The sequence below is a fragment of the Chlorocebus sabaeus genome, chromosome 29 (assembly GCF_047675955.1).
Source record: "Chlorocebus sabaeus isolate Y175 chromosome 29, mChlSab1.0.hap1, whole genome shotgun sequence".
NCBI classification, from domain to species: Eukaryota; Metazoa; Chordata; class Mammalia; order Primates; family Cercopithecidae; genus Chlorocebus; species Chlorocebus sabaeus.
Genome location: NC_132932.1, coordinates 20,617,628 through 20,641,952, shown reverse-complemented (window position 1 = coordinate 20,641,952; position 24,325 = coordinate 20,617,628). Strand labels below are relative to the sequence as shown.

The following is a 24,325-nucleotide window of genomic DNA, read 5'->3' as shown; positions in this document are numbered from 1 at the left end:
CAGAAACCCCAGTGTGCAGAGAGTCAATTGCCCATAAGCCCCCGTCACCTATTTGCATTACAGAAGACTTTGGTTTGGGGAGGAAGTTCGATGAAAGGAACAGTTTTTCTGAATTTTTTTCATTCTTGGTTTTCACATTTCCAGATTGTCCCACATCAGAAGTATCAGCAGAGGGTGAAGAGATCTTCTGCTGACCCTCTTCCTCTCTGCTGAGGCAGCTGCCTCCTGATCCTGGCCAGCCCACCTCTCCTGCTGTCCCCACGTGCACAAGTCTCTTACACTGGACACCCACTGCTCCTCAGCGTCCAGTCCTCCTGGGCGGCCCCAGGTCCTGGACAAGAAGGAACAGATGATCTTGAGTATCAGGGTGGGGAAGGAAGCCCAGACTCTGCTTCAGCCATGATTTGTGACTGCCCAGGACTCTCAGGTTGGGCTGGCCCTACTCAGGATTACACTGAAAGTAGTGGCCTCGTAAGTACAGGTGATGGTTTTGGACATGTCAGGAATTCCTAAAGGCTAAAAGAGTGTATCCAAGTAAGGTCTGAATCTCTGACTGCCTTTTATTTGGGGGAACACGAAACCAAACAGAAGATGTTTTGGACTTGATCTGTGTCCATACATGGGGACCTGTCTGCATATATACATGGGGAATGCTAGAAGAAGGCCCAGTCTGTACCAGATGTCTGGTCACCTTAGCTCAGCACAGGGTCAGTGCCTGGATGGACCCAGAGCCCCTGCATATCAGCACTTCACCCAGTAATCCTCAGAGACTGGTTTCCCTCTAAACCCATCCCGTGCACGTATCACCCCTGTTTTGCATGTATTTCTCATTTCATTTTAGGGATGACAAACATTTGTGAAACCAGTGAGAGAAGGCTTGATGTGTATAAAAGATGTGATCTGCACCACCTCGATCTCGGTGTTTCAGGCACTAAAGCAACAAAACAACCCATAGTATCTCATTTTGTCATCAAATCCAGAAGAAATACCCTGGTTTTCCAGGATGTTTACCCACATGTTTTGGGCACGGATAAAGTGAAGAGGCCTACTCACCATTATCCCCACAGGGTGACACTTTTTGGTTGTTACTGACCACTCAGAAGTGGCTACGGCCTCCTGGCTGTGTTCCTGAGCCCCTGTCGTGCCTCTCCCAGACAGCAGCTGCCTGGCCCTTGCTGGGTGAGGACACGCCCTATGGGCACACCACCACCAGGGGCCAGGCAGAAGCTGTGTTCTGGAGCTAGGAGAGCTGGCTGAGAGGTGGGTTCAGGCGAAGGGTGAAGCCGCGTATGGCGGTTCCTGCCAGTGCGGATCTGGAGAGGAGCTGGCCCAGAGGGAGTGGTTGTGAAAGCACCCTTCTTGTGTTAGGAGGCCTTGGCAAAATTGGATTTCTTCAAAAATGTATCTAAAGGTCTGTTGTTGAATTGTGCTCTGCCCCTGAAGGAGGGTACAGATGCTGCCTGCTGCTCGGCTTTGCTTTTGCTTTTCCCGCCGTGTTTTGATCTGTGTTCACTTGAGGCTTTCCCCAGCTGGTGTGTGCAGGACAGTTCATGGTAATGTTGCCCTCTGAGGCCCCGTACACCAGAAGGGAGGCCCTGGAAAATTTTGTGCTTCCAACGTGGCCTTCAGTTCTTGCTTTTTTGCCCCTCAGAAGCATGGGGCTTTGAGCACACTTAAAAAAAGAAAAATCTGTAACTTGGTGCTTATTGATGAATTGCAAGCTGGCCTTGCAGATGGAGATATTTATCTTTCAGTTTATTTGAAAGAGGTCTGGTTTAAAATTTGTAGCCTAGATTTGTTTTATTTATTGTATGTGTGTGTGTGTGTGTGTGTGTGTGTGTGTGTGTTTCTTTTTAAAGGGTGAGCCAGGACTAGCCCAACAATCTAAACTATCCAGTCAATATTGAGTGAAGTGGCAGCCAGCACCGCTCACTCTGTGTCTTTTGAAGTGCCTTGAAGGCCCAGATGAAATTTTAAAGGGAGGGGTCCATGTCCTTCCGTCCCCCACCCCGCCTCATTCTTTAATCAAAGGATATCTTCTCCCTTGTTTAAGAATGAAGAAACTCACCACCTCTGAGCTACCTTTGCTTTTTTCTGTCATGGAGAATACCCACCCTTCAGAAACAGACTTTAAGGCCAAAACCTGCTGATTTTTCTATTGAAAATATCATGTCCCCTTGCAAAGACCCTAAACAAAAAGTTAAGTTGCTTTCTTCCACCAGTCCATACAACTCCAAGTTACAGCTGAATCATCGTGACTTTCCTGAGATCTACCCCAGGGCTTGGCTATCTGTTCTGGTCACTAGCTCCGAGTTCCCCTACTGGGATTCGCAGGAGGGCAGTACTGAACCTGCATTCTTCTCTTTGTAAATGTAGGCTGGGTGCTCCTGTTCTCTGGGTTTGGAATGATAAGAGGTTGGTGCTGATTGGATTTACTCGCGTACATGCTCTTCACAAAAACACCATGGATGCTGAAGTTAGAGCATGTTGCCACAGAGGTTGACATCAATGTTAAAGTGTCTCTTGCCCCCTAGCTGTGATGTTTCACCTGCTTTGGTGGTTTTGGTGGTCTTTTTTAAAAATGGAGATTTCACATCTGCCCAGACCTCCCTCACTCAAAACGATTTCGGCAGGTTCTGGTTGGACAAGTTTAAAATCAGAAGGTAGTGCCCAGAATTCCCCCAAGCCACCCAACTTCATCCAGGAATACAATCTGCAGTGCCGAAAGGGAACCACTTACCAAGACCTGTGCTTACATACCTTCGTCATCTCTCTTCCCCCTTGGAGTTGTCCTCAAGGGGATTTGTTCCTGTCCTGGGGGTTTACCTGGGATGGTGGCTGCCTGTGCTTTTGCGCATGGCCTTGACAGTGTTCTCGTTGCTGGATCTAATGGCCTGTCTTGGTTTCTCTCACATGAGAAGGGGTTGTTTTCTGGGGTGACTCAGACTGAATTCCCTGTACTGTTTCCACACCAGGATGCCATGTTCTCCATCAAGCTAAAGAAATCAGGTGCCTGAAATTGTGCTTAAGTTTTAGGGGAAAGATGGAGTTCCTATCCAGAGCCCCCAGATTTTCAGAATCGAGTGAGCTTTCTGGAAGGAGACCGCCATCTTCTCTCAATTCCAGTCATCTCAGTCGTCATTCCAGTTGGGTGACATGTGCACTTTAAATGCTGTCACGGTTGGCTTCATTTTCAAGACAATCAAATGTATTGACTGTTTTCTTTTTAGAAAATGGAGAGGGTTAAAAACATGCAAACTGCCACTTTCAGCCTTTGCCAGTACTCCCTCTACCCCCATGAGAGCTATCTGGGGGAAAGAATCCTTACCAAGGTTTTTTTGGAAAGGTACGAATCTTACCTTTTTCCCCTTCTGTGTCTCAGGGTAATACTCTATTCAGAGTCGCCCCTTTGCTCATTTTCTCCCATATTTGTTACCTTCCTGAGGCCTCAGTAGTAGTCATGAGCACAAAGTTTGGAGACCCTTGGCGTTGTTTCTTGATGTGGGAAGGGAGGTGTTCGTGTGTGCAAGGGTTGAACTAGCTAGACCCTGCCTTAGTAGAGGGTGGGACCATAACCTTAGAGGCCAGAACTTGATGCAGAACTTGCTGTCCACAGAAGTGCTTTCTAGTTCATCATCTTTGTCTCTAGGGCTCTTTTTCTGTAGCCTGGTCTGTCTTCCCAGGGATTTTGGTATTTGCATTGGAGTTGAGGTTTACTCTAATGATGGGTGGCCCAACTGTGCCCAGAGGACAGCCAGGCCCTGGGAGGGGGTTTAGAAAGACAGTCCTGGTGAATGGGCTTCAGTGGTCACAAAGAGGGTGGCTGTGAGGTGACCCCAGACACTTCAGAACGATGTGCACTCTCTGCGTTTGGATGTCCTTGGAATGTGGGAGCCTAGAAATAACCCTGTGGATGAAATGGGGGCGGCGGCTGCTGGAGATCTGTGTGCCTTGCCTTCCTTCAGCAGGACCAACTAGGTGTGCAGCCACCTACGGATATGTCCCAGCCAGCCCCGCCGCTCTCGTCCATCCTCAGAGACAAAGAAGAGGGCAGGGAGTTTGGGCTTGGTTTTGAACTTGCCTTTCAATGTAGCAAAGCATCCCTAGTTAACCAGAGCCTTGGAATCTACTACCTGCTGGCCAGGCTTTAAAATGAAAAGTGTTTCAATGCTGCCATAAAAGGGGGGCGGTGGGGAGGAAGGGAAAATAAAGGCATCTTTCCAAGTACTCATCTAATTTAATTGTCAAAAGATTGATAGGCCATGAATTCTCTATCTCACTAAGGGTTAAAGGCGGGCGACCCCCCACTGTCCCCTGCCACCGAAGTAGGTGACCTGCCCTACAAGCAGGTGGGACCACCTGTGCTGCGCTCCAGGGGGGCTTCTGCAGGAAGCACTCACCCCCACCTTCCCTGGCCTGAGCTTTTCCCCTGCCTTTCTTCACCACCTGAGGGCATGGGCAGTCCCCGAGCCCTGGCCATGGGGCGTGCCTGGTGAGTTTGCCTGCGGTCCAGGCTTAGCCTGTGGTCACCTGTGTGCTGCTGCCTGCGTGAGGTGCGCAGGGGAGGCGCAGGGATCCGCAGGAGGGTGGTTGGGATACACCGGATACCTCTGCTCTCATTGCTCGTTTCCAAATGCTCTGTGGACATTTCTGTGCTAAATCATATTAAATAAAACAGACGGGTTAAAACCCAGATGCTGTATATTAATTTGTAATTATGTATAAAGTGAAGCAGTTTTAAACTGTAAAGATTTTTTTCAGTGTGTTTTCTGGAATTTTGCCACAACATACTGGCTTTGTATTTTATTTAGCTTTCTTTCTAGTTACCAGCTTCAGACCCTTGTAAAGTCCCCCTCAGCCCTTTCAAAAAAAAAAATAATAAATTGCCTGTGAAGTCTTGGTTGGTGCTGTGATTTATTCCTGTTCCTGGTTCCTGTAGAAGGGATACTCCCCATCCTCTCTCTCTCTCTCTCTCTCTCTCTCTCTCTCTCTCTCTCTCTCAGCGGAACCCAAACCGAGAGAGCGACGGATCAGCCCTAAAGTCAGAGTTTATGCCAAGAGCCCAAACTTTGTATTTCCAGATAAATCAGTACAGTGAACAAGAACTTTGTTATAGAGCCTACGACTTCCCTTCATGTTCATTTCTCTTCCTTCACTAACATTCTCCACCCCATCCCACCCCCAAACTAGAGCAACTGCCAGAAACTAATTCAAGAAGAAAGATCGTCTCTACTTGTAGCTTCCGGGTGAAATCACCGGGTCTGACCCCGGAATGCCGGGTCTGCCCTGGAGACACACAGGGCTCTAGCTGTCACTGGCTCCACCAGCACAGCCTGTGCCTGCCTTTTTTAGATTACTGGCTTCCTACTCTTCTTCGAGTCTGCGCTCGAGTCTGAACTTTCTAGACCTATAGGAAGGCCCTTAAATCCAGCTGGGCCTTGGAGAACTGTGCCACTCACAGTAATGCAGAGAACCTGGGCAAAGCTGCCCGGAGTCCCCGCTCTGCCACTTCCCAGCTCCCTGGCCCTCCCTGACCCAGTCACCAGAAAGAAAGTCCTGGCCAGGCGCGGTGGCTCGCGCCTGTAATCCCAACACTTCGGGAGGCCAAGGCGGGTAGATCACTTGAGCTCAGGGGTTCAAGACCAGCCTGGTCAATATGGTGAAACCCCGTCTCTACTAAAAATACAAAAATTAGCCAGGCGTGGTGGCACATACCTGTAATCCCAGCTACTCGGGAGGCTGAGGCAGAATTGCTTGAGCCTGGAAGGCAGAGGTTGCAGTGAGCCGAGATCATGCCACTGCACTCCAGCCTGGCCAACAGAGTGAGACTTTGTCTCAAAAAAAAAAAAAAAAAATTAGCTGGGCAGGGTGGCATGCGCCTGTAGTCCCAGCTACTCGGGAGGCTGAGGCAGGAGAATCGCTTGAACCCGGGAGGTGGAGGTTGCAGTGAGCCAAGATGGCACCACTGCACTCCAGCCTGGCGACAGAGTGAGACTCCTCAAAAAAAAAAACAAAAACAAAAGTCCTGCCCAGCTGCCAAGTGTCTTTCATTTTACCACAAACTTGGAAGTGCACGTGTTTCTGCACAGAGTCTTGTAGCCCTGGTGATAGCTGCCTCCCCGCAAGCCAGTAAACACTGGTCTTTTCTCTCTCGCTCGCTACTCTTGGCTGTCACTGCTGCCCCGGCGGTCTCCTCCCCCACAGCAGTCATCCCGGCCTGGGTCCGTGGTGGCCCTCATCCACCCAGACACGCTCAGCAGGGCAAGAGGAGTGGTTCCCATGGCCTGCCTCCCTCCGCTTTCCACCGCAATTGGTTCTGAGCCAGGGACAGGCTGTCTGGGAGGCAAGAAGAGCGAGAAGGTTCCATTCTTCTCTTCCAGAACAGCAGAGCGACAAAGCGCAGAGGGCCCCAAGAACACTAGACAGCCACTCAATAGGGACGGAAGCCTCTGCCCACTCCTGATGGAGGCTGCTGTGCCCAGAGCCTCTGCCGCAGCACAGACCTGGCCGCCAAGTGGCTCCTACCAAAGTGGCCATTTTCCATTCGAAGGTCCCTCGTCCCCAGGGAAAGCCCGAGGCCTAGGGGCGGCCGCCTGTGAACTAGCAGGAGATGCCAGAGGCAGCCACGGCCCGCCGGAAAGGAAGTGGGAGTTGCTGATGCTGCAAGACAGAGATCTAAACCGGAAGTGTGGGGAGGACATTAGGAGGCCCCAAAAAGCAAAGGCCAGGGAGGAGCTTGGGAGGAGAGGAGGCATGCAGCGTGCAAGCCTTGCGATTTCCTTGGAAGCAGCCACAGAAGCAGAGCGCAGGCGAGCTGAGCTGCAGATTGTTACACCTCAGACCTGGAACTCCCTGAACTCCCTGCCTGGGGGTGACAGCCCCTCATCCAGCCACTACACAGCAAGAAGTGCCTCCCCAAGCCCCCCACCTCCCCGTTCCCGCCACAGTTCCTGTTCTTTGGAGTCTTAGGCTACCCCTTTGTCCTTAAAATTTGACTCTATTTCTTCAGGGGCACAGTGGCAGGTCACCCAGAGGGTCCTGGAGCAGTCCAGTTCCAGCAGCGTCCTGCCACCTCTGTGAGTGTCCCCCCGGGCCAGAGAAGAGTCGCAAGTGGGAGGAAGTGGTGTGTGCCCTAAATGGGTAGGATGTGGCCCCAGCAGCCTACTCCCTCCCCCCAGTTTGGGGCCCTCTGTCGCTGCCTCCCCGCCCCGGCCCCCTCCGCCATCCCCAGCTGCCTTTGGTATCCAAGTGACAGCTTTGGCCCCTCCCACCACCGCTCAAGCCTCCTCCTTTCATATGGTAATGGCTGCTCTACACAGCCCCAGCCCCACAGATGTGTAGGCTACCCCCTCTCCCCATGCCTTTGGGAAACTTTCCTTCTTCCTGGGGAACAGCATCCGGACCCCGCCGGGGATAAGGAACCCGGAGGCCTCAGTGGGAGAGTTGTGGGGAGGGGGTCATAACGTGGCTCCTTGGAATGGACCAGCTGGAAGCCAGCCTGCTTTTCTCTCCCTTCCTCCCCGGGTCACCGCTTCCCTTTAAGCTGTTCCTGGACTGTTTGAGGTGGCGGTTGCCTGGACAACCTCGGTTCTTCTCTGTGGTCCAAAGGAGAGGGCTGCTGGGCAAGTGAAGCAGAGCTGCCTGCCCTGAGGAGCCTGGGAGAGGGCCATGCTGGGGTCCCCTCTGTCGGGGAGGGCTGTGGACAGGGGCTGAGGGGGCCACTCAGAGGCACCAGGATGGACACAGACTCCAGGCCTGCCGCTCGTAGCCGAGTGGCCAAGCTATTAAACCTCTGTCTCCATTTCCTCTTTCAGAAGGGACTGCAGAGTCTGCAGGTGGCGCGCACATCCATCATGATGCTGAAGAGATGAGCGAAGTGCTTGGTCTGGGGCCCAGCACACTCATCTGGAAGCATGTCAGGGGAGTCGTGGGACAGCTGCCATGACAGTGGCCCCAGATTCATGAAGAGTCTGAAGAGAGCTCTCCGGTGGGCAGACTCAGTCTTCTCCATCTTCCTGGGCAGCACACAGCCACACACACACAGATGCAATCTGCCTCAGAGCAGCCACCTCCACCTCCCTTAGCTTAGCTCAGGTTAACTGTCACTTCCTCTAGGAAGCCCTCCCTGACAGCCAGGTCAAACTTCTCCCCACCTTCCCGTCTGCTCCCTTACCCACAGGCCTGCCCCTTACACAGAGATACCTGGATCTCCCCAGCTCACTCCAGGCCAGCGCAGTGCTGAGCCCTCCTTTGCCTGCTGCCCTGGAAGTGGGCTGAAGGCCTCCTCACCCACACTTCATTCCAGAGCTGGGTCCTGGGAATCAGGGATGGCCAGGGCTATCCCAGGAGCCTGGGGGGACCCCACTGTGCCGCCAGCAGGGCCGAGTCTGGAGGGCGGATATTGTTCCAGTGGTCTCAGAATGCTTGCCCCTGCTGGGGGCCTCCAGCTGGACGGCCCAGAGGCTTGCAGGACAGCTCAGTCCCAGCCAAAGGCAGCTGAGCCCCACCCCAACCAGGGGCTTTTAGCTGAAAGTGGGCCAGGCTGCTGGGACCCTGTCTAGGACCAGGGAGCCCAGGGGCTCTCACCCTCTCCCACTGGGATGAGAGTCGCTCAGGGAAGGCAGGCTGAAGAGTCAACCTGCTAGGTCTGGAAACAGATGAAGTTCACACGCTGGGCCCCCACGCCTGTGTCCTGAGGCAACAGGCTTAACCTCTCTGCACTACAGTTTATTTATAAAATGGGATGACACCTACCCCATACAGTTATTGTAAGAAAAATATACACCCTTTCGTCCTGCTTGGCAGGAAGGGAATGACAACATGGAGGCTGAACTTGATTAATGTCCTCACAGTTCCCAACAGCAGGCCTGCCAGGTGTGAGCACTTCCTGTGATTTGGAGGATTCCACGTGGTTTCAGACTCATCTGCGTCTAAGAAAGTTTTTCAATATTTTGACTTCTTGGAATTAGTTCTCTCGGGCCTCAGAGGTCGATAGAGGGGGGCACTCACTGGGAAAGCCACAGGAGCCTCCTACCCGTGATCTCGGGGTACGTGACGTCCTGAAGGGGGATCGGATCGAGTCTCCCCATTGGCGGGTGATCACAGGGCTCATGGAGCTCAGCAATTGGCCCAGCCAGAGCCAGGCACAAACCCACATCTCTGACAGCAGACCTGGGATTTCCCCCTTAGACCAGTGTTTTCCAAAGGGCCTGGGCCTCCTGCTTTAGAATGATCTGGACTGTTGGTTAAAATGCATATCCCTGGGCCCAGCCCCAGATGTAATGAATCAGACTATGCAAAGCTGAAGCCAAAGAATTTGCATTCTTTTTTTTTTTTTTTTTTTTTTTGAGATGGAGTCTTGCTCTGTTGCCCAGGCTGGAATGCAATGGCACAATCTCAGTTCACTGCAACCTCTGCCTCCCGGGTTCAAGCGCTTATCCAGCCTCAGTCTCCTGAGTAGCTGGGATTACAGGCACATGCATCACGCATGGCTAATTTTGTATTTCTAGTAGAGATGGGGTTTTGCCATGTTGGTCAGGCTGGTCTCAAACTTCTGACCTCAAGCGATGTGCCCACCTCGGCCTCCCAAAGTGCTGGAATTACAGACATGAGCGCCTGGCCGACTGTACCCTTTCAATGCGTGGATTGTATGGTATGTGAATTATGTCTTGATAAAACTGTTATTCATATTAACAAGGGGCATAAGGAAGCTTTCATGGGTGATGTCACTACGACGATTGTGATGAAAGTTTCATGGGTATATATGTCACAGTCTACAAAACTGTATAGTTTCTGTGAAGTTTATTTGTACATCAATTATAATTCAGTAAGGCTGTTTCTAAAAATCACCTACAGTGAACTTCTAGAAATAAGCACAATTCACACGGTGGTCCACCCTCCCGGTCTCTTTTCTATAAACACACATAGTTTATTTTATATAATGGGTCGTCCTGCCTTTTTCCACTTTATGTCGTAAGCATCTTTCCAAGTCACTAACTCTCTATGGTGGATGGTCACACAGCATTTTCTGTGCAATAATGTCATTAGTTTATTTCCATGCACGGGTATTTGAAATGAGACAACTGAAGTGTTTCGGGTTACAGGGTCACCCCCTTCCTGTCCCTACCTTAAACTCCCAACCCCATCGCTGCACCTGGCCTGGCATCCTGTGGAAGGAACCTCAGATTTGGAGCCTCTGCCAGGGCAGGGAGCCTGTCGGAACCAGCCCAGGGCCAGCCGGCTCATTCCTGGAATTCCTGCCTCCTCTTACTGCCCTGGGTTGGCACTAGGTGCTGAGTGGGCCTCAGGCCAACTATGGGCATGGGCTCGATGCCACTGCTTCCTCCTCCACATCAAGGCATCAGCCATACCTCATCCCAAAAGGCAGAGAGCAAGTCCAGCTAAGTCCCACACCCAGCTCTGTGCTGGCTTCTGAAGGGAAGACACGGTCACTGATCCGCACTTTTGGTTCACGTGTCCTCCTAAAACAAATGTGAACCACCATGTACCTTTCACATGGTTTTATGTCTAGCTCTCAAATGGTATCACAAGTGTAACTGTTACCAAGTACATAATTTGGGACATTATTTTCATGCTTCAAATATATTTAGGGCTAAAGGCTTAAGTTGTTCAACTTATAGAAAATGCCCACCATGTGACCTCATTCGCAAAGCCAGTACTTGGCAAATTCATTGGCCAATTCAGAATTCAATTTCCATTAAAAGTTTGATTGCTTTTAAATTAAAATTAAAATGTTATTTAGTCGACAACTAAAAATGTTATTTAGTGACAACCATCTCACTTCTGAATTATGACTTAAGTTAATAATAGGGAGGGAGGGAGGTAGGATGAATGAGTAGATGGATGGATGGATGGATGGATGGATGGATGGATGGATGGATGGATGGACGGACGGACGGACAGGTGGATGGGTGGATGGGTGGATGAATGAATGGTGGGTAGGCTGATGAGTGGGTGCGTGGGCAGGTGGATGGGTGAATGCATGGGTGGGTAGATGGGTGGATGCATGTGTGGATGGACAGGCAGGTGAGCAGATGGACACACAAAGATATGGAACCTTGCCATGTGCTTGTCAATTGAATTCCAAAAGGCACTGCCCTGTTTAACAACCATATGCTTTGCAATCCACTTTTCCCTCATGCTGCTCAACCTTAACACATCCATTTGGTGCCCCAGATATTTTTACACCCTGAGCAATGCACCACAATGAGTTTCAGGAGGGACAAGAGAGAACTTCCTTTTGTGAAACGAAAGAAGGGTGATTGAGGAAGAAAGGTGGGAAAGGAGGAACAGGCACGGGCAGAGGCACGGTTCTGGGAAAGCGCATCCCCAGATCCCAGAGGAGTTCCTCAGGACTCGCCCAGCCTGGGGCCCATCACAAAGCTCCTCTCTGCGGTGGGAGCCCTGTGTGCCAGGCCACTTCCCCCCAAGGAAGGTGGGGCCCTGGTGTCTTCCTGCTCTTTCTCCATCACCACAAGCATTTGAAGCCCTGGCTTTTACCTGGCGAGAGAGAGAAACACCTCCTCACCCGCTAGCCCTGACTCCAGCTAGACAAGCCTGGACAAACCCAGCTCATGCCCAGTGACATTCTAGGTCGCCTGGGGAAGATCTGCCAAGCCACGGCCTAACCCTTGGGGCTCAGCATGTACTGAGCAAAGCGCCCAACCCGTGCAGTCTTCTTTCAGTCATCACACTGAGGCTTGGACCTGGGGGTGACTGTCCCCACCAGCAACACAGCAAATCAGTCTTCCTGGAGGCGGCCAGCCTCCCAAAAAAGTCTGAAAATCAGGAAGTCACAGAAAGTTTTGTAAGACTCTGCATGCTTTCCAAGCAGAAGTCGAGGTCCTTTAAACCCTGTGATGGCAGTAACCGTTTCTCTGGGGTGGCTCATACAATTTCAAGCCACGGAAGGAGGACAAAGCACTCCTGCCAACAGGAGGGACGACACGCCTCTGTGAGGAACCTCCTGGTGGGCTCTGGGCTTCCTGGCAGCCACAGCTAAAACGGAAATTTTTTGTTGTTGTTGTTTTTTGTTTTGAGACAGAGTCACACTCTGTCACCCTGGCTGGAGGGCAGTGGTGCAATCTCGGCTCACTACAACCTCTGCCTCCTAGGTTCAAGCGATTCTCCTGCCTCAGCCTCCTGAGTAGCTGGGACTACAAGCGCCTGCCACGACGGGGGTTTCACCATGTCGGCCAGGCTGGTCTCAAACTCCTGACCTCCAGTGATCCACTTGCCTTAGCTTCCCGAAGTGCTGGGATTACAGGTATGAACCACCGTACCTGGCCAGAAACATGTATTTTTATTGAAATTGCCTTCAACTCCCCAGAAAAGCTGGAATGCTTTCTTCTTTCAATTTTTACACACACACACACACACACACACACACTCTTTACTCAAGTTGAAAACGTATATGGGGCAAAGGAAATGGACATCGTTGACGGAAATCTAGTAGCCCCTTTACCTGATTTACTTCAATCCTTACAACAAGCAATATGATCTGTTCCATGTTTCTTTGTTACGAATGAGGAAATGAAGTTACAGGGGCAGAGGGACCTTCCCCAGGAGGGCCGCCAAGTAGAGGAAGAGCTGCTGTTTGCACCCAGCTGGCTTGACTGCAGTGTGGCCCCCGACGCTGCACAGTGCAAACTGAGGACCCACATCCTGAGGCTAAGCTGGGGGAGCCAAGCACATGGGCTGCCAAGGTCTGGCCTTGACCCCAGAGCAGAGCTCACACTCCTGCTGGGAGGAGGAAGAGACAGGCATGGCAGGGACCTCGCAGGCCTACAGCGAAGAGGCAGCCACAGCTGGCAACACCAGCTTGGAGGGCAGACTGGGAGCTGAACCCCCAACCCCCGCCAACTGGCCACTGCTCTCAGGCAAATGTCACAGCTGCATTTAACAGCACCGGGCTTTTCGGTATGGCTTCAACTCTCATTTTAAAAATCTCACTATTCTCCATGGGAAGTGGAGAGGCGGAGAGAGGAAGAGACAGGACCTGCTCCTTGCTAGTCTTTGATGAGGCCCTAGTTAGGGTTGCACAGATGAGACACACAGAGCGCCTCAATGTTCACTCTGCAGAGGGGAGAGAAGCGGGGCCAGCTTTGGAAGCTTTGCGAAAGCTCACAGGAGCCCATGTGAAGAAAGAGAAGCCGTGGTGAAGCCATTCATGGCACTTGCTCTTGGAGCCTGCATTTCTCCTGAATGCATGTGGTCAGGATAAGACTGCCGTCCTGTTCGCTCTGCAGTCTCGACGCTGGTAGAGCCACCACAGGGTGGGCTTGGCGGGATGTGTCTCTCTTGCTCCCAACTTCCCTGGTTCCCCACCAGCGCTGCAAGCTGAGTGGGGAAGCCGTGATGAGTCTACCTGGAAATGGCTTTGGAGCCCTGGGGCCTGGCATGGAGCTGGTGCCCATCAATAGAATTACATAATCTATCGTGCAACCCAGGAGTGCCTGGAAGCTTCTCTGGGTACCAGAGCAACACTGCTCATCTCCTTTACCTGCAGAAGGACAGAAAAGGAGTCCAGCCCTACTCAATTCAACTCAAAAAAGCCACTGCTCCCCTACTGCTGCAAACCCTCAGGGTCCCGAGTGCCAGGTTCCAAACCCAGGCCAATCCCAGGGCCACAGCAAGGCCCCTCGGGTTCAGGGGGCCTGGGCAGCTGGGGCCAGACACACAGAAACCACCAGAGCTTCTGCTGCCATGCTGAGCGTGTTTCCTCAGCTTTAAAATGGTGACCTCAACAGCGACCTTGGGCTAGGCGAGGTGGCTCTCTAATCCCAGTACTTTGGGAGGCTGAGGCGGGTGGATCACTTGATCACTAACCTCAGTCAGAGGTTAGTGAAAATAAATATGTCATTTTTCTCCCACCCAAGTGCATGGATCCCCTGAATTTGATCCCAAATCCCAAGTTAAGAAGCCTGCGGCCTGTTCTAGGCTTTTCCTTGACCCTCAGTGAGGCAAAGCCACATCCCAAAGCCCAACAAGGCAAGGGAAAATGCAGGACAATACTGTGCCCACTCTGAGAAATTCACCCGAATCACCCTGGCTCCCTGGGCAGGGCCTGAACCTCTGCAGATACCATGGGCGGGACAAGCTGCATGCCAGGTAGGGCTGGGCCTGAGGGCAGAAGAGGAGCTGGGGGCCGATCACCTTCATGGTCTCTTCAAGTTGGAAGAGACCACCTCTTCCATAATTCAGCCATAATTTCCACCTCCTGAAGGAGAGACCAGGCAGATCCATCGGGGCTGGGATTGGGGCCGGGGCTGGGACATGATGGACGGGGCATGCAAGTTTCTTACTCTGCAAAATATCCCCCTAGTGATGATCCAGAAGAACTGAGGTTCTTTGCAAGCTGCGCTCATTACACAATTGCTTCTGAAGAGGCTGCCTCTTTCCCCACTAGGATTTACAGCCTTGGGTGTTAAGCAAGGGGCGGCTGCCACACACCTTTGGGGTGAATGACTCTGGGCTCATTCTTGTCAGTTCCTGGCCAAAGAAGTGTCCTTTGAAGGCAGGGACACCTGGCTGAACAGCCAGGTGGAGGAGGCAGTTGGCTACCCTCTCCTTGCCCTTGGCAACTTGACAGTCCCCCAGGCAGGCTCTCAGGATGCCAAAGCCTCCAAGACGACCTGTTTTCTTTCCCGCATCAGGCGCAACCAAGGAAAGCTCCACTGGCCATTCTGGGCCCAAAGTTTCCAGAGAGGCCTTGCCCCATTACCGATGGGGAGGGTGGCTTCTCCCCTCCCCAAGCCCTGTCCCAGACTCAGTCTGACCCCTGGAAGGCCAAGGAACATGGAGCTAGGCCTGCTGGGTAATGACTGGAAGCAACACCACTCCCAGCCCCCCACAATGTAGCATATGGCTTGGTTTCAAATCCCAGTTCCACTGCTGCAACGTGGCGGCCATTCTCTCCCGGTAACGGGCTATCTGGGCGTTGGTCATGGTGTTTAGTGCTTTATGGAACTCGACCTCAACTCTTAACCCTGCTATCATTAAGCCTGTGTCAGAGAATCAAGTGGTTTAACCAAGCTTGTACATACATGAGAGCCATACATGAGAGCTTGAACCCAAACCCAGGTGGGCCTAGCTCCAGAGTCCACATTCTGTCAGTTGCCACTGTATTGCCTCCTCCTCCTCCTCCTAGAATGAGACCTTGGGCAAGTTACTGTGACCTCTGGGCCCATTTCTTCATCAGCAAGAAGACGACAAGAATATCTGCCTCCAGGGGTCACTGCGAAGGTTAAAGGAGGTAATTATGCAAAGCACTGGCCAGTGAGCAGCACACAATCGGGGCTTGACAATTGCTTGACAAGAAGGGTTTGACAAGAGCCAGGATGTTGGCAGACGGTGGCTCTGCATGCTCCCAGAGAAGCGGGAGGCAGGGCGGCGTGCCCAGGTTCCTTCCAGCCCTGACCCAGCATGTAGAGGAAGAGGCTGCTACCTGTCTAATATCTATGTTCCCTTTAGTTGTGTTGGAGCCCTGGAGTTTCCTCAGGGCACTTTCCAGTCCCGCTCGCAATCAGGCATGGATGTGACTGAGTTCTAGCTGCCAGGAGAATGCAGAAGTTATGGTGCAACTTCTGGGCCATGCCCTTAAAACAGGCTTGCCCATCACTTTCTCTCCTCCCCTTCCCACTGGCTGGAATGCCGATGGGACAGCCGGGGCTGGGATGGCCAGGGTGGACCAGGAAACCGCTGCATTGCATGGAAGACGGCAGAGCAGGGAGAGAGGGGGTGGCGTGCAACGCTGGCGCCCTGTGGGCCACGGCTGGCTCACACTCACCCTGTGACTGCGTGACAGGGAACTTCACCTCTGCTGCTGTCTGAGCTGTACTCACAGGACTCTAGCTGGAGCCAACTTCTGCCTTTGGATGTGAAGCGCTGGCCAGAGTGAAGCGCTCAGGCCTGTATGGAAGTGGTGGCGTTCACCTGTGGTCCCCACCACTGCTGCAGGAGCTGACAGTGTGAGACGAGTCCTAGGACACCCCTCCCAGGGCTGCACCTCTGGGCAGGGGGACGGACGAGGCCCTCTGCTCTTGGCCCTCGTACACGCACCATACTCACCTCTGAGACAAACCCACTCAAGATCATTCCATTTTCTAAGGAATGTGACGTCACGCCCCTACGCCAGCATCAGAGCACTTGTTACACCGTGAAGGCGCCATTTGGATTTTGTGGGCCAGCACACCACTGAGCACCATGGAAGCCACCGCTGAGAGCCACCGTGCTGGGGCACCTCCGGGTTCCCGTTCACAGCACAGCCACCCTGCACGCAGGCTGCGCCACAGCATGACCTTCTTGGGCTGCCCGCTGTCTGAGGGGCGCCTGAAGGTGAGACCACAAAACACAGAACACGATGTTTACCCCGTGGGCGTATGCTTGAGCTCATGAGGTTCATGGTGACTATGAAAACACACAAGGAGGGCAGGTAGACCAGGACCCACAGTGCAACCAATGGGCACAATGGTGCTGTGAGCTGTCGCTCAGACCGCAGAGCTGCCTCCTGGAGCCGTTTTGCCCCTCTGAATGGCGCTTGGGTTATTTTCAGACAAAGGAGCATCAACTGGAGGTTCTGCCTTTTCAAGTGGATGGAATGACATTCCCAGCTTCTATTTACTAGTTTCCAAGAGAGAATCGCCCTCCAGAGGAGGGGCAGACAGGATCAGGGCTCTCCACAGAATCAACTTCACGGCTTCTGAAGTAACTTCAGGAGGAGACAGGAATGGGGAGACCTCTCATCCGGGTGGGTCCCCCTTCCCAGCTCATGAGAGGGGCAGACGCCAGCAGGCAGGCCTGAGCCTTGGCTGGTGGGACAGGACTGAAGTCAGCCAACAGGAATGTCTCCAAGAGTAAGACCAGCACACAAGGCAGGCCAAGAATGTTCTCAACTCTTTATTAAGTTAGGAAACTGATAAAAACTCAACACAACTTTCGGGGAAAGCACCATGGCCCGTCCTTTGTGCTACGTGGTAAGTGTTCTTTATCTCAATGAAGCAACGCCACGGGTCCAGGTACACTCCCTGCAGCCCCGCGGCCGGGCTCCTGAGTGTGCCAGCAAAGCCATCCCCGGGGACCACAGCCAAGTGTCTTCGGGCAACCGGCCTGACACAGGTGGGGTCTGCAGGGTCTGTGGGGTCCAAGGAGCCCCATGCAGCCAGGGCCCCATGGTGGGGGGCGCATCAGTGGGCAAACCCTGCCCAAAGGTCCCACCCCCAAGAGGCCTCCAGGACCCGCACCAAGGCATGGGGACACTCAGGGCTGCGTAACTGGTTTGTGGCACAGCCCCCTCTGCAGCCCTAACCCTGAGCCAGTCAAGCAGTGTTCACACTGCAGGTGCCTGGGAAGCCACAAGTTTGGACACCCTACCCAGCCCCGTCAAGGCACCAACACCCCTCCCCCTCAAACAGGGGGTTAGGACTGAGTGAGAGGCATTAGGGTGGTCACTGACAAGCACCAACCTCTCCACAGCCCAGGTGTCAGGGAGGTTCTGCTGAGGGACCCCAGTGACTCAGGAGGTGACAGCAATGAACAAATGTTCAGCGGTTCTCTCACGGCCATTCTTACCCTGGAGCTCAGGGCGCAAATGGGGGCCAAGATTCAAGAGGATGGTGAGGGCCCCATCACTGTCCCCCAAACTGAGACGGATGCGGCCCTGGTGGGGTCTGCAGGGGACTCCCTGGGGTCCCTCTGCTATCTCCAGCTTACAGCTGCCCCTGGTCTTGGAGGGCAGCGTGGTCTCCCGGGGAGAAGCCCTCAGTGCTGTTGGCACGTGTGTACCACGGGGGTCACTGCTGCCTCTCAGGGTGGGCTCAGAGGAGGGGATGTGAGGGGTGACCCCCAGGGCACTCGGAGTCCTGAGTCTGCTGCAGGCCCAGCTCCACTGAGTGGCCAGAGCATCTGTGTCCCCACCAGGCCACAGCACTGGGCAAGGCCCTGAGTGGGTGGGCTGGGACTTACAGCTTCGTGGCAGGGGCCCACAAACCTTGGAGGTCTGGGTGTCCTTTGCTCTTATTAGCAAATAAGGCAATTAGCCTTATTGCCTCGTGGACGTCACTGAGGCCCCCCTGCAGTTTCTGCACCTTATAAAATCTGTCCTGGGTTCTCTGCTCATCAACCTTCTGGTCTCAACCCCTGGGAACCTGGTTTCCCAGGCCTGGGACACCATCTACAGACGGCAGTAGTGCCCCAGCAAGGCGGGCCGGGAGGAAAGGGATGTGTGGCAGTGCTGCAGCCCTGAAAGCCACCAGGGGCTCCTCCCTGTCCCTGCCTGCCCGGCCCCAGTCCAGGACCTGCCACACAGGTGATCTCAAGGCTCTGCAAGTGTCCTCCTCCCGACGCCAGGGTCAGTCCTGGTGGCAGTCCATGCCCCTCCGGGAGGTATGTCTTCCTATAAACCACTGCAAAGCTGAAGAGGCCCCCAGGGGCACAGATGCAAGAGATGCTTCTCTTCTTGTGCCTAAAGCTCCGAACAGCCCAAGGCTGCTGCTCCCCAGAGCTGGCGGGGCCCCTTCCACCTCCGGAGAGCTGGTCCAGGACCCGCTTAGCTCCTGCTGTGGCACATAAGCCAAGGCCACGCTGTGACACTGAGGGCCGCGGGCTGTGGAAGGAGGAGAGAAAGAGAAAATCAATCAGTGGCCACATTGTTTTGTTCTGACCTGATCTGAAACAAAATGACAACGAGGCAGCTGCCCATGAGGCTTGGGCATGAGAACGCTGGATCCACCATTCACCAGCAGCGCAGTCCGGTGATTCAGGCACCCCAGGCCTGCTTTCATCCGCCACACTCGGATGACTCAGGTGTCAACTTGATTGGATTCGGGGATACCCAGACCCCGGGGATGCATTATGTATTCTCAGTGCTGCAGCAGGCATGGAGCCTGGCCCTCTTCTCCTGGAAGGGAAACCCAGGCGGCCTGGCACTTGATTCGAATGGCTGGGCTGCCCTGGTGAGTCTGTGTGGGTGCTTCCAGAGGCAACCAGCGCCAGAGCCGTGGCCCGGGTGAAGATCTGCCCTCAGTGCAGGTGAGCACCATAGGATGGGCTGGGGCCCTGGTAGAATAAAAAGCTAAGGAAACGGGAAATCAGGTTTCTTTCTTCTAGAGCTAGGTTGCTCTTTCTCTGCCATCGGGCATCAGAGCTCCAGGTCCTCTGGCCTCTGAGACTTGCTGCCCACCACCCCATCCCCACCCCAGGCTCTTGGATCTTTGTAGCTGGGCTGAGGACTGCCCCCGGCTCTCCTGGTTCTGCAGCTTGCAGCCTATCATGGGGCTTCTCAGCCTCCATCACCAAGTGAGCCAATTCCCCTCATAGAAGTTCCCTCTCACATACCACTTCGAGGCCCTGAAATGGGAAAAGGTGAGCCTTCTTACACAGGGGAGCACAGGCAGGCAGAGCGCTCTAGCAACCCTGCGTGTTCATCCACTCCACGAGGCAAGGGGCCTCAGCAAAGCAGTGATTAATGGCGACGCTGTCCGGGGTTTTTGGCCTTGGCTGTATTTAACCTGTACGTGTTCGTTTTACAGTTGTGTAAGAACGAGAACATAAGGGACTTTACTAGTTGCATGCTTGTGTGTATCTAAGTAACCTTAGTCACATTTCAATTAAAACACTGAAGCCAGCACCATGGGACTGTCCCCTTTAAGCGGGGTACACCTCTCCCTCCCTCACAGTGCTGGGCCCTCTGCGCTCTGAAGGCTACTCTGCAGGAATGCTGCCCTCCCCAGGTGGTCAAGTTGTTTCCAGACACAGAGGCTGGGTTGGGTGACTGAGAAGGCCCCCAAATCCCTTCAAGCTCCTCACAAGTGTGAAGCTGGGGTCACAGGGGCCCTAACCATCCTGAGGTGCTCTAACACAGCAAACCCGAACCTTTGGGGCCTGGCTGCCGGGTCTTGGCCCTGTCCCAGCACGCCACATGCTGACATGTGTTCCCTTCAGGGCAAGGCCTGTTACCTGGAACTAAACAGCCACCCCACCTACCTGGGGGTGTCCCCCAGGGCACCCTGAGTTGCTGAGAAGAATACAGATGACAGCCAGAAGCACAGGGGTTGGGGAGCCTCGGGGCCAGGCTCCTGTGTTCCCTCTCAGGCTGGGCCCTTTAATTTTTGGCAGGTGCTCCCTGGGCCTGGCCTCCTCATCTGTGAAATGGGCTAACCCTCCAGCCTGCAGAGGGGACAGGGGTCAGCGGCCGCCCTGCACTTCCTGTGTGCGGCAGGCCCTGGCCGACGTGTACCCTGTGGGTTGTTGGTGTAGGGCCTGCCCCGCTTGGATGCAGCCTGCCCCATCGAGGGGGGGATGGTGCTATCCCCCAGGCTGGCACAGGAACGAATGACTGCTGACGCCTGGACGGACGGACTCCATCCTGGGCACTCGCTTAGCCAGGCCCAACCCTCGAGGCTGGCAGAAACCCTCAGGCCTGTGCTCTGGGATTTCCCATCTGTAGCAACTTCTTTTAAGACAGGAGGGAATGTGCCGCACTGTCCCTCCTGCAGCAGTGACGGAGCCCACAGAGGATTAATGAGCCCTGCCCTGCACCCCAGTGACCAGGCTCCAAAAACACCTGTGAAGAGAAGACATGCTGTCGGCAGCTGGACGCCTGCCTTGCATTCGGCAGCCCCCCATGCTGGAGGCAGGTGGGAGAGAAGGGTTGGGGGGCTGTGCCTTAAAGGGCCTGGAGTAGGGGGTAGCCAGTGGGAGAGAAGGAAAAGGAGAGAATGTTCATAGCAAGACCACCCTTAGTGGGTAACGGGGCCTCCTGTGGCCACTGGCTACTGTCCCCTAGGCTGTGGATCCAACCGCAACACTGGAGCAAGGGGCCGCCCTGGAGGTCACTCCAGTTCCAGCTCAGCAATTCCCCGCTGCTTCTGGGCAGCTGCTGGCCAAGCCTGTGCTTTGTGCCAGGGGCGCAGATGTGAAGATGCCCGTGGCCAGCTTCCCGGCACATTCAGGGCTCAAGTCCTGCTCCAGCCCTGACTCGCTGTTCATATGATGCCAACTGTCTCCCCTCTCAGAGTCCCAGCGGGTGCCCTGTAACAGCAGGACCTATGACAACCAGCTGTGGGAATGACAGGGGACTCGACGCAGATGCTCACACCTACGACGAGTTCCAACAAGCGGCCAGGACAGGGAAAACAAATGCTTGTGGACAAACAGGGCCAACATCTGGGGTGCAGAGGCCACAGTGTGCAGGGGACCTCCTGGTGGCTTCTGAAGCTTATGTCAGAGTCTTGCAGGATGGATGGAAAGGGGCCTCCAAGGACAGGGGCAGTTGGGCCCAGCATGGAGGCAGGAGACTCAGCCATGCTTGTGGGGACGAGCGAGAGCTGGACTTCTCACCAGCACCCTGATCCCCACTGCTGCCTGGGAGAGCAGAGTCAGGGAGGGGAACGTGGGGAGTGGGGTGGCCACAGAAGCCATCTCGGGCCCAGGCACTGCCAGAGGACACTCTAGGTGGCCGATGCGCTGGTTGGGGCTGCAGGCAGTGAGGCCCAGTGAGCAGCGCCATGGTCACCAGGAGGGCCCACCGCGTGGGGGAGGCGGCAGGCGTGCTTTGTTTCCACCCTCCCTGGCCCCGTCCTTGTCAAGGGCGCTCCACCCAGCTCCCCGTGAGCCTTGTCTGGTTCCAGGGCTCGGCCCCTCCCACTCAGAGCCACATCACAGGCCCCGTCTGCAGCTGCCTGAGTTGGGGGCTCTCCTCTGGCTCAGCCCTGACAGCTCTGCAATGGCTGCCTGAGCAGCAAGAGCTCTGCCTGCAGCCACTGTGGTTCCACTTCCTGGGGACCTGGGAGAGGCCAGGCATGCCCGGGCGTCGGCTTCTGTGCTGCAGGCCCTTCTATGGAGAGCCCAGCTCACTCTCTGCCTTTGAAGAGAACTCGGACACCGAGCTGTCCAGGCAGAAGCTGGACAGGAGGAGCTTTGCAGAGCATGGGAACAACCCAGGGTCATAGTGAGGGGACAGAAGCCACAGGACTGGGGCGGCCTCAGGCGAGGAGGGGCTGCTGGAGTGTCTCTGGGTCGCTGTCAAGCCTATGAGAAAGCAGCAGCTGGAACGCAGGGCAATGGCAGAAACTTAAGAGCAACCTGGATTCAGCGCGGCAGCCAAGGAAGCACACAGCCCAGAATGCCTTGGGGACATGGCTCTGGGATGACAAGGTCTGGAAGTAGCTACCCCATCAGGTCTGGGACTGGCTCAGTCCTGTGTGTCTGCTTCCTCATCCCTAAATGGAGCTGATGACAGCAAGTCCATTACAGACTGAGGACGACTCCAGTGGGCACAGGGCAAGTGCCTGCCGAGCAACAGCAGTCATGGGTGGACAGGCCTTTCAGAGGGAGGGGCTAAGCAGGGACATCTAGAGGCCCTTGCAGCCCACAGCACCCCAAAACCATCATCATCAGCATCTCCCTGTCCTCCATCGCTACCCCTTTTAAAGCTGCTTCTGAAACTGGCAATCATTTGATCTCTATTCAAGTGCTATGAGTAATACGATTTCCACTCATTGTCCAGAGAGGGAAGCTGAGCCAGTCCAGGGTGAAGCAGCCAGAAGGTCCCAACCAAGACACCATGCATGCTCCCCTTCCAGGGTCCCTGGGATCAGAGTAATCCCTGGGAGAGTTCACCAGGTCCAGCTGACAGGGCAGGGCCCGGTGAGAGGGAGCCTCCAACCTGGAGGGTAGGCAGGGGGCAGTCTCTGGTCTGGAGGCTCAGACCAGAGATGGTCTTAGCCGCCTGAGGCCAGCAGCATGGGCCCCTTCATCCTGCCCATCCTGGCTGGCCTGGGGTGGGAGGCACCTCCATTTCCCACAGGCCACATTCCCCAGGTTCCTAAATGACCTAGAGGACAGCAACAGGGAATTAGGAAATGCCAGTATCCTCTTGGAATCTCCTCAGGGAATCAAGAAATTTGGCAGGTCTGGTTTTTCTCTAAAGAGTGCAGATTAAAAAAAAAAACAAAAAAACAAAAAAACGCCGGGTGCGGTGGCTCACACCTGTAATCCCAGCACTTTGGGAGGCTGAGGCGGGTGGATCACCTGAGGTCAGGAGCTTGAGACCAGCCTGGCCAACATGGTGAAACCCCATCTCTACTACAAATACAAAAATTAGCTGGGCGTGGTGGCAGGCGCCTGTAATCCCAGCTACTCAGGAGGCTGAAGCAGGAGAATCGCTTGAACCCAGGAGGCAGAGGTTGCAGGGAGCCGAGATCGTGCCATTGCACTCCAGCCTGGGGGAGAAGAGCAAGATTCCGTCTCAAAAAAAAGAAAACAGAAAAGCTGTAAAAGAGAAAAGCAAGCCAGATGTGGTGGCACGCGCCTGTAATCCCAGCTACTCAAGAGGCTGAGGAACGAGAACTGCTTGAACCTGAAAGGCGGAGGTTGCAGTGAGCCGAGATCGCGCCACTGCACTCCAGCCTGGGCGACAGAGCGAAGACTGTCTCAAAAAAAAAAAAAGAAAAAAGAAAAGCGGTGTTCCTATTCAGGCTGGCCTCTGTGAGCCCAAACACCCTGTGTTCACCAGCCTCATGCTTGTTCTTTGGCTCTCCTTGCCTGCCACCATGTCCCCTTATGGACTCGAAGGCTTGGCTGGGTCTGAGTTAGCGGCTGAGCCAACAGCTTCCATTGAGAAGCAATCCCAGCTAAGAGTGACTGCCTTCACTGCGTGCAGCGTTCAGCATTTGTATCGGCAGCCGCTGGCTCACTGAGGAAATTAATTTTTCAGCTTGGGCCAGCTCCTGACAGGGTTCCTATGACCTCAAGCTGAGCCCACACACCGGGATCAGTGCCACCACCCAGCGCTGCAGGATCGTGGGAAGCGGCTCGGCTCCCTCCGGCAGGAAAGCTCATCTTCCACAGTCTCTTCTTGTGCTGGAGGTAGAGTGCACCCAGGGATCTCCTGCCCCTATCCCAGGGGTGAGGGGCCCAGGAAAGCATGAGCCGGGAGAATGGCCAAGGGCTAGTGGCACACACCCTGGCCTTTCCCAGGCCCTAACCACAGAGAGCATGTTGGGCACAAAACCCTTCTCTGGCATCTACCCCAGTACCCTGCCAGGCTGGCCGGGATACCCTCTCTCATGGCAGGACCTCACGCCGATCCTGCCCCTATTTGCTGCGGGAAGACCCTGTCCCCAGCTCAGCTTCTCAGGAGATTAAACCAGCCCCAGATGAGACGTTCCTCCCGCCCGTTCCTTCCCCTCACCGCAGGGTCTGCAGGGCCTGGCTCGAGTTGCTCCCAGTGTCTCTGTCCCACCGTCACCTCCCAGAGTGCCTTGTGTGTCATCTGTTTTCATAGCGATTCCACACAGTGACAGTG

The 24,325-nt window shown here is 54.4% G+C and overlaps 2 protein-coding genes across 23 annotated transcripts in view; one reads left to right on the top strand and one right to left on the bottom strand.

Moving 5' to 3' along the window:
* The window catches only part of AKAP13 (A-kinase anchoring protein 13), a 353,478-nt gene extending 348,578 nt beyond the window's left edge, over nucleotides 1-4,900 (top strand). For all 15 annotated transcript variants that reach the window (XM_073013063.1, XM_073013062.1, XM_073013060.1 and 12 more), the window contains one exon: nucleotides 145-4,900. In XM_073013063.1, the coding sequence (XP_072869164.1) occupies nucleotides 145-194 (50 nt within the window). In that variant the 3' untranslated portion in view covers nucleotides 195-4,900. The remainder of the gene's footprint in view (nucleotides 1-144) is intronic.
* A 12,002-nt stretch (nucleotides 4,901-16,902) lies between these two features.
* Nucleotides 16,903-24,325, bottom strand: part of KLHL25 (kelch like family member 25) — a 36,331-nt gene continuing 28,908 nt past the window's right edge. For 7 of the 8 annotated variants that reach the window (XM_007990301.3, XM_073013053.1, XM_007990306.3 and 4 more), the window contains one exon: nucleotides 16,903-18,622. The gene's annotated coding sequence lies outside the window, so the exon portion shown is untranslated. Of the gene's footprint in view, nucleotides 23,241-24,325 lie in introns of all 8 variants that reach the window. The other variant, XM_073013055.1, reaches the window with a different exon arrangement.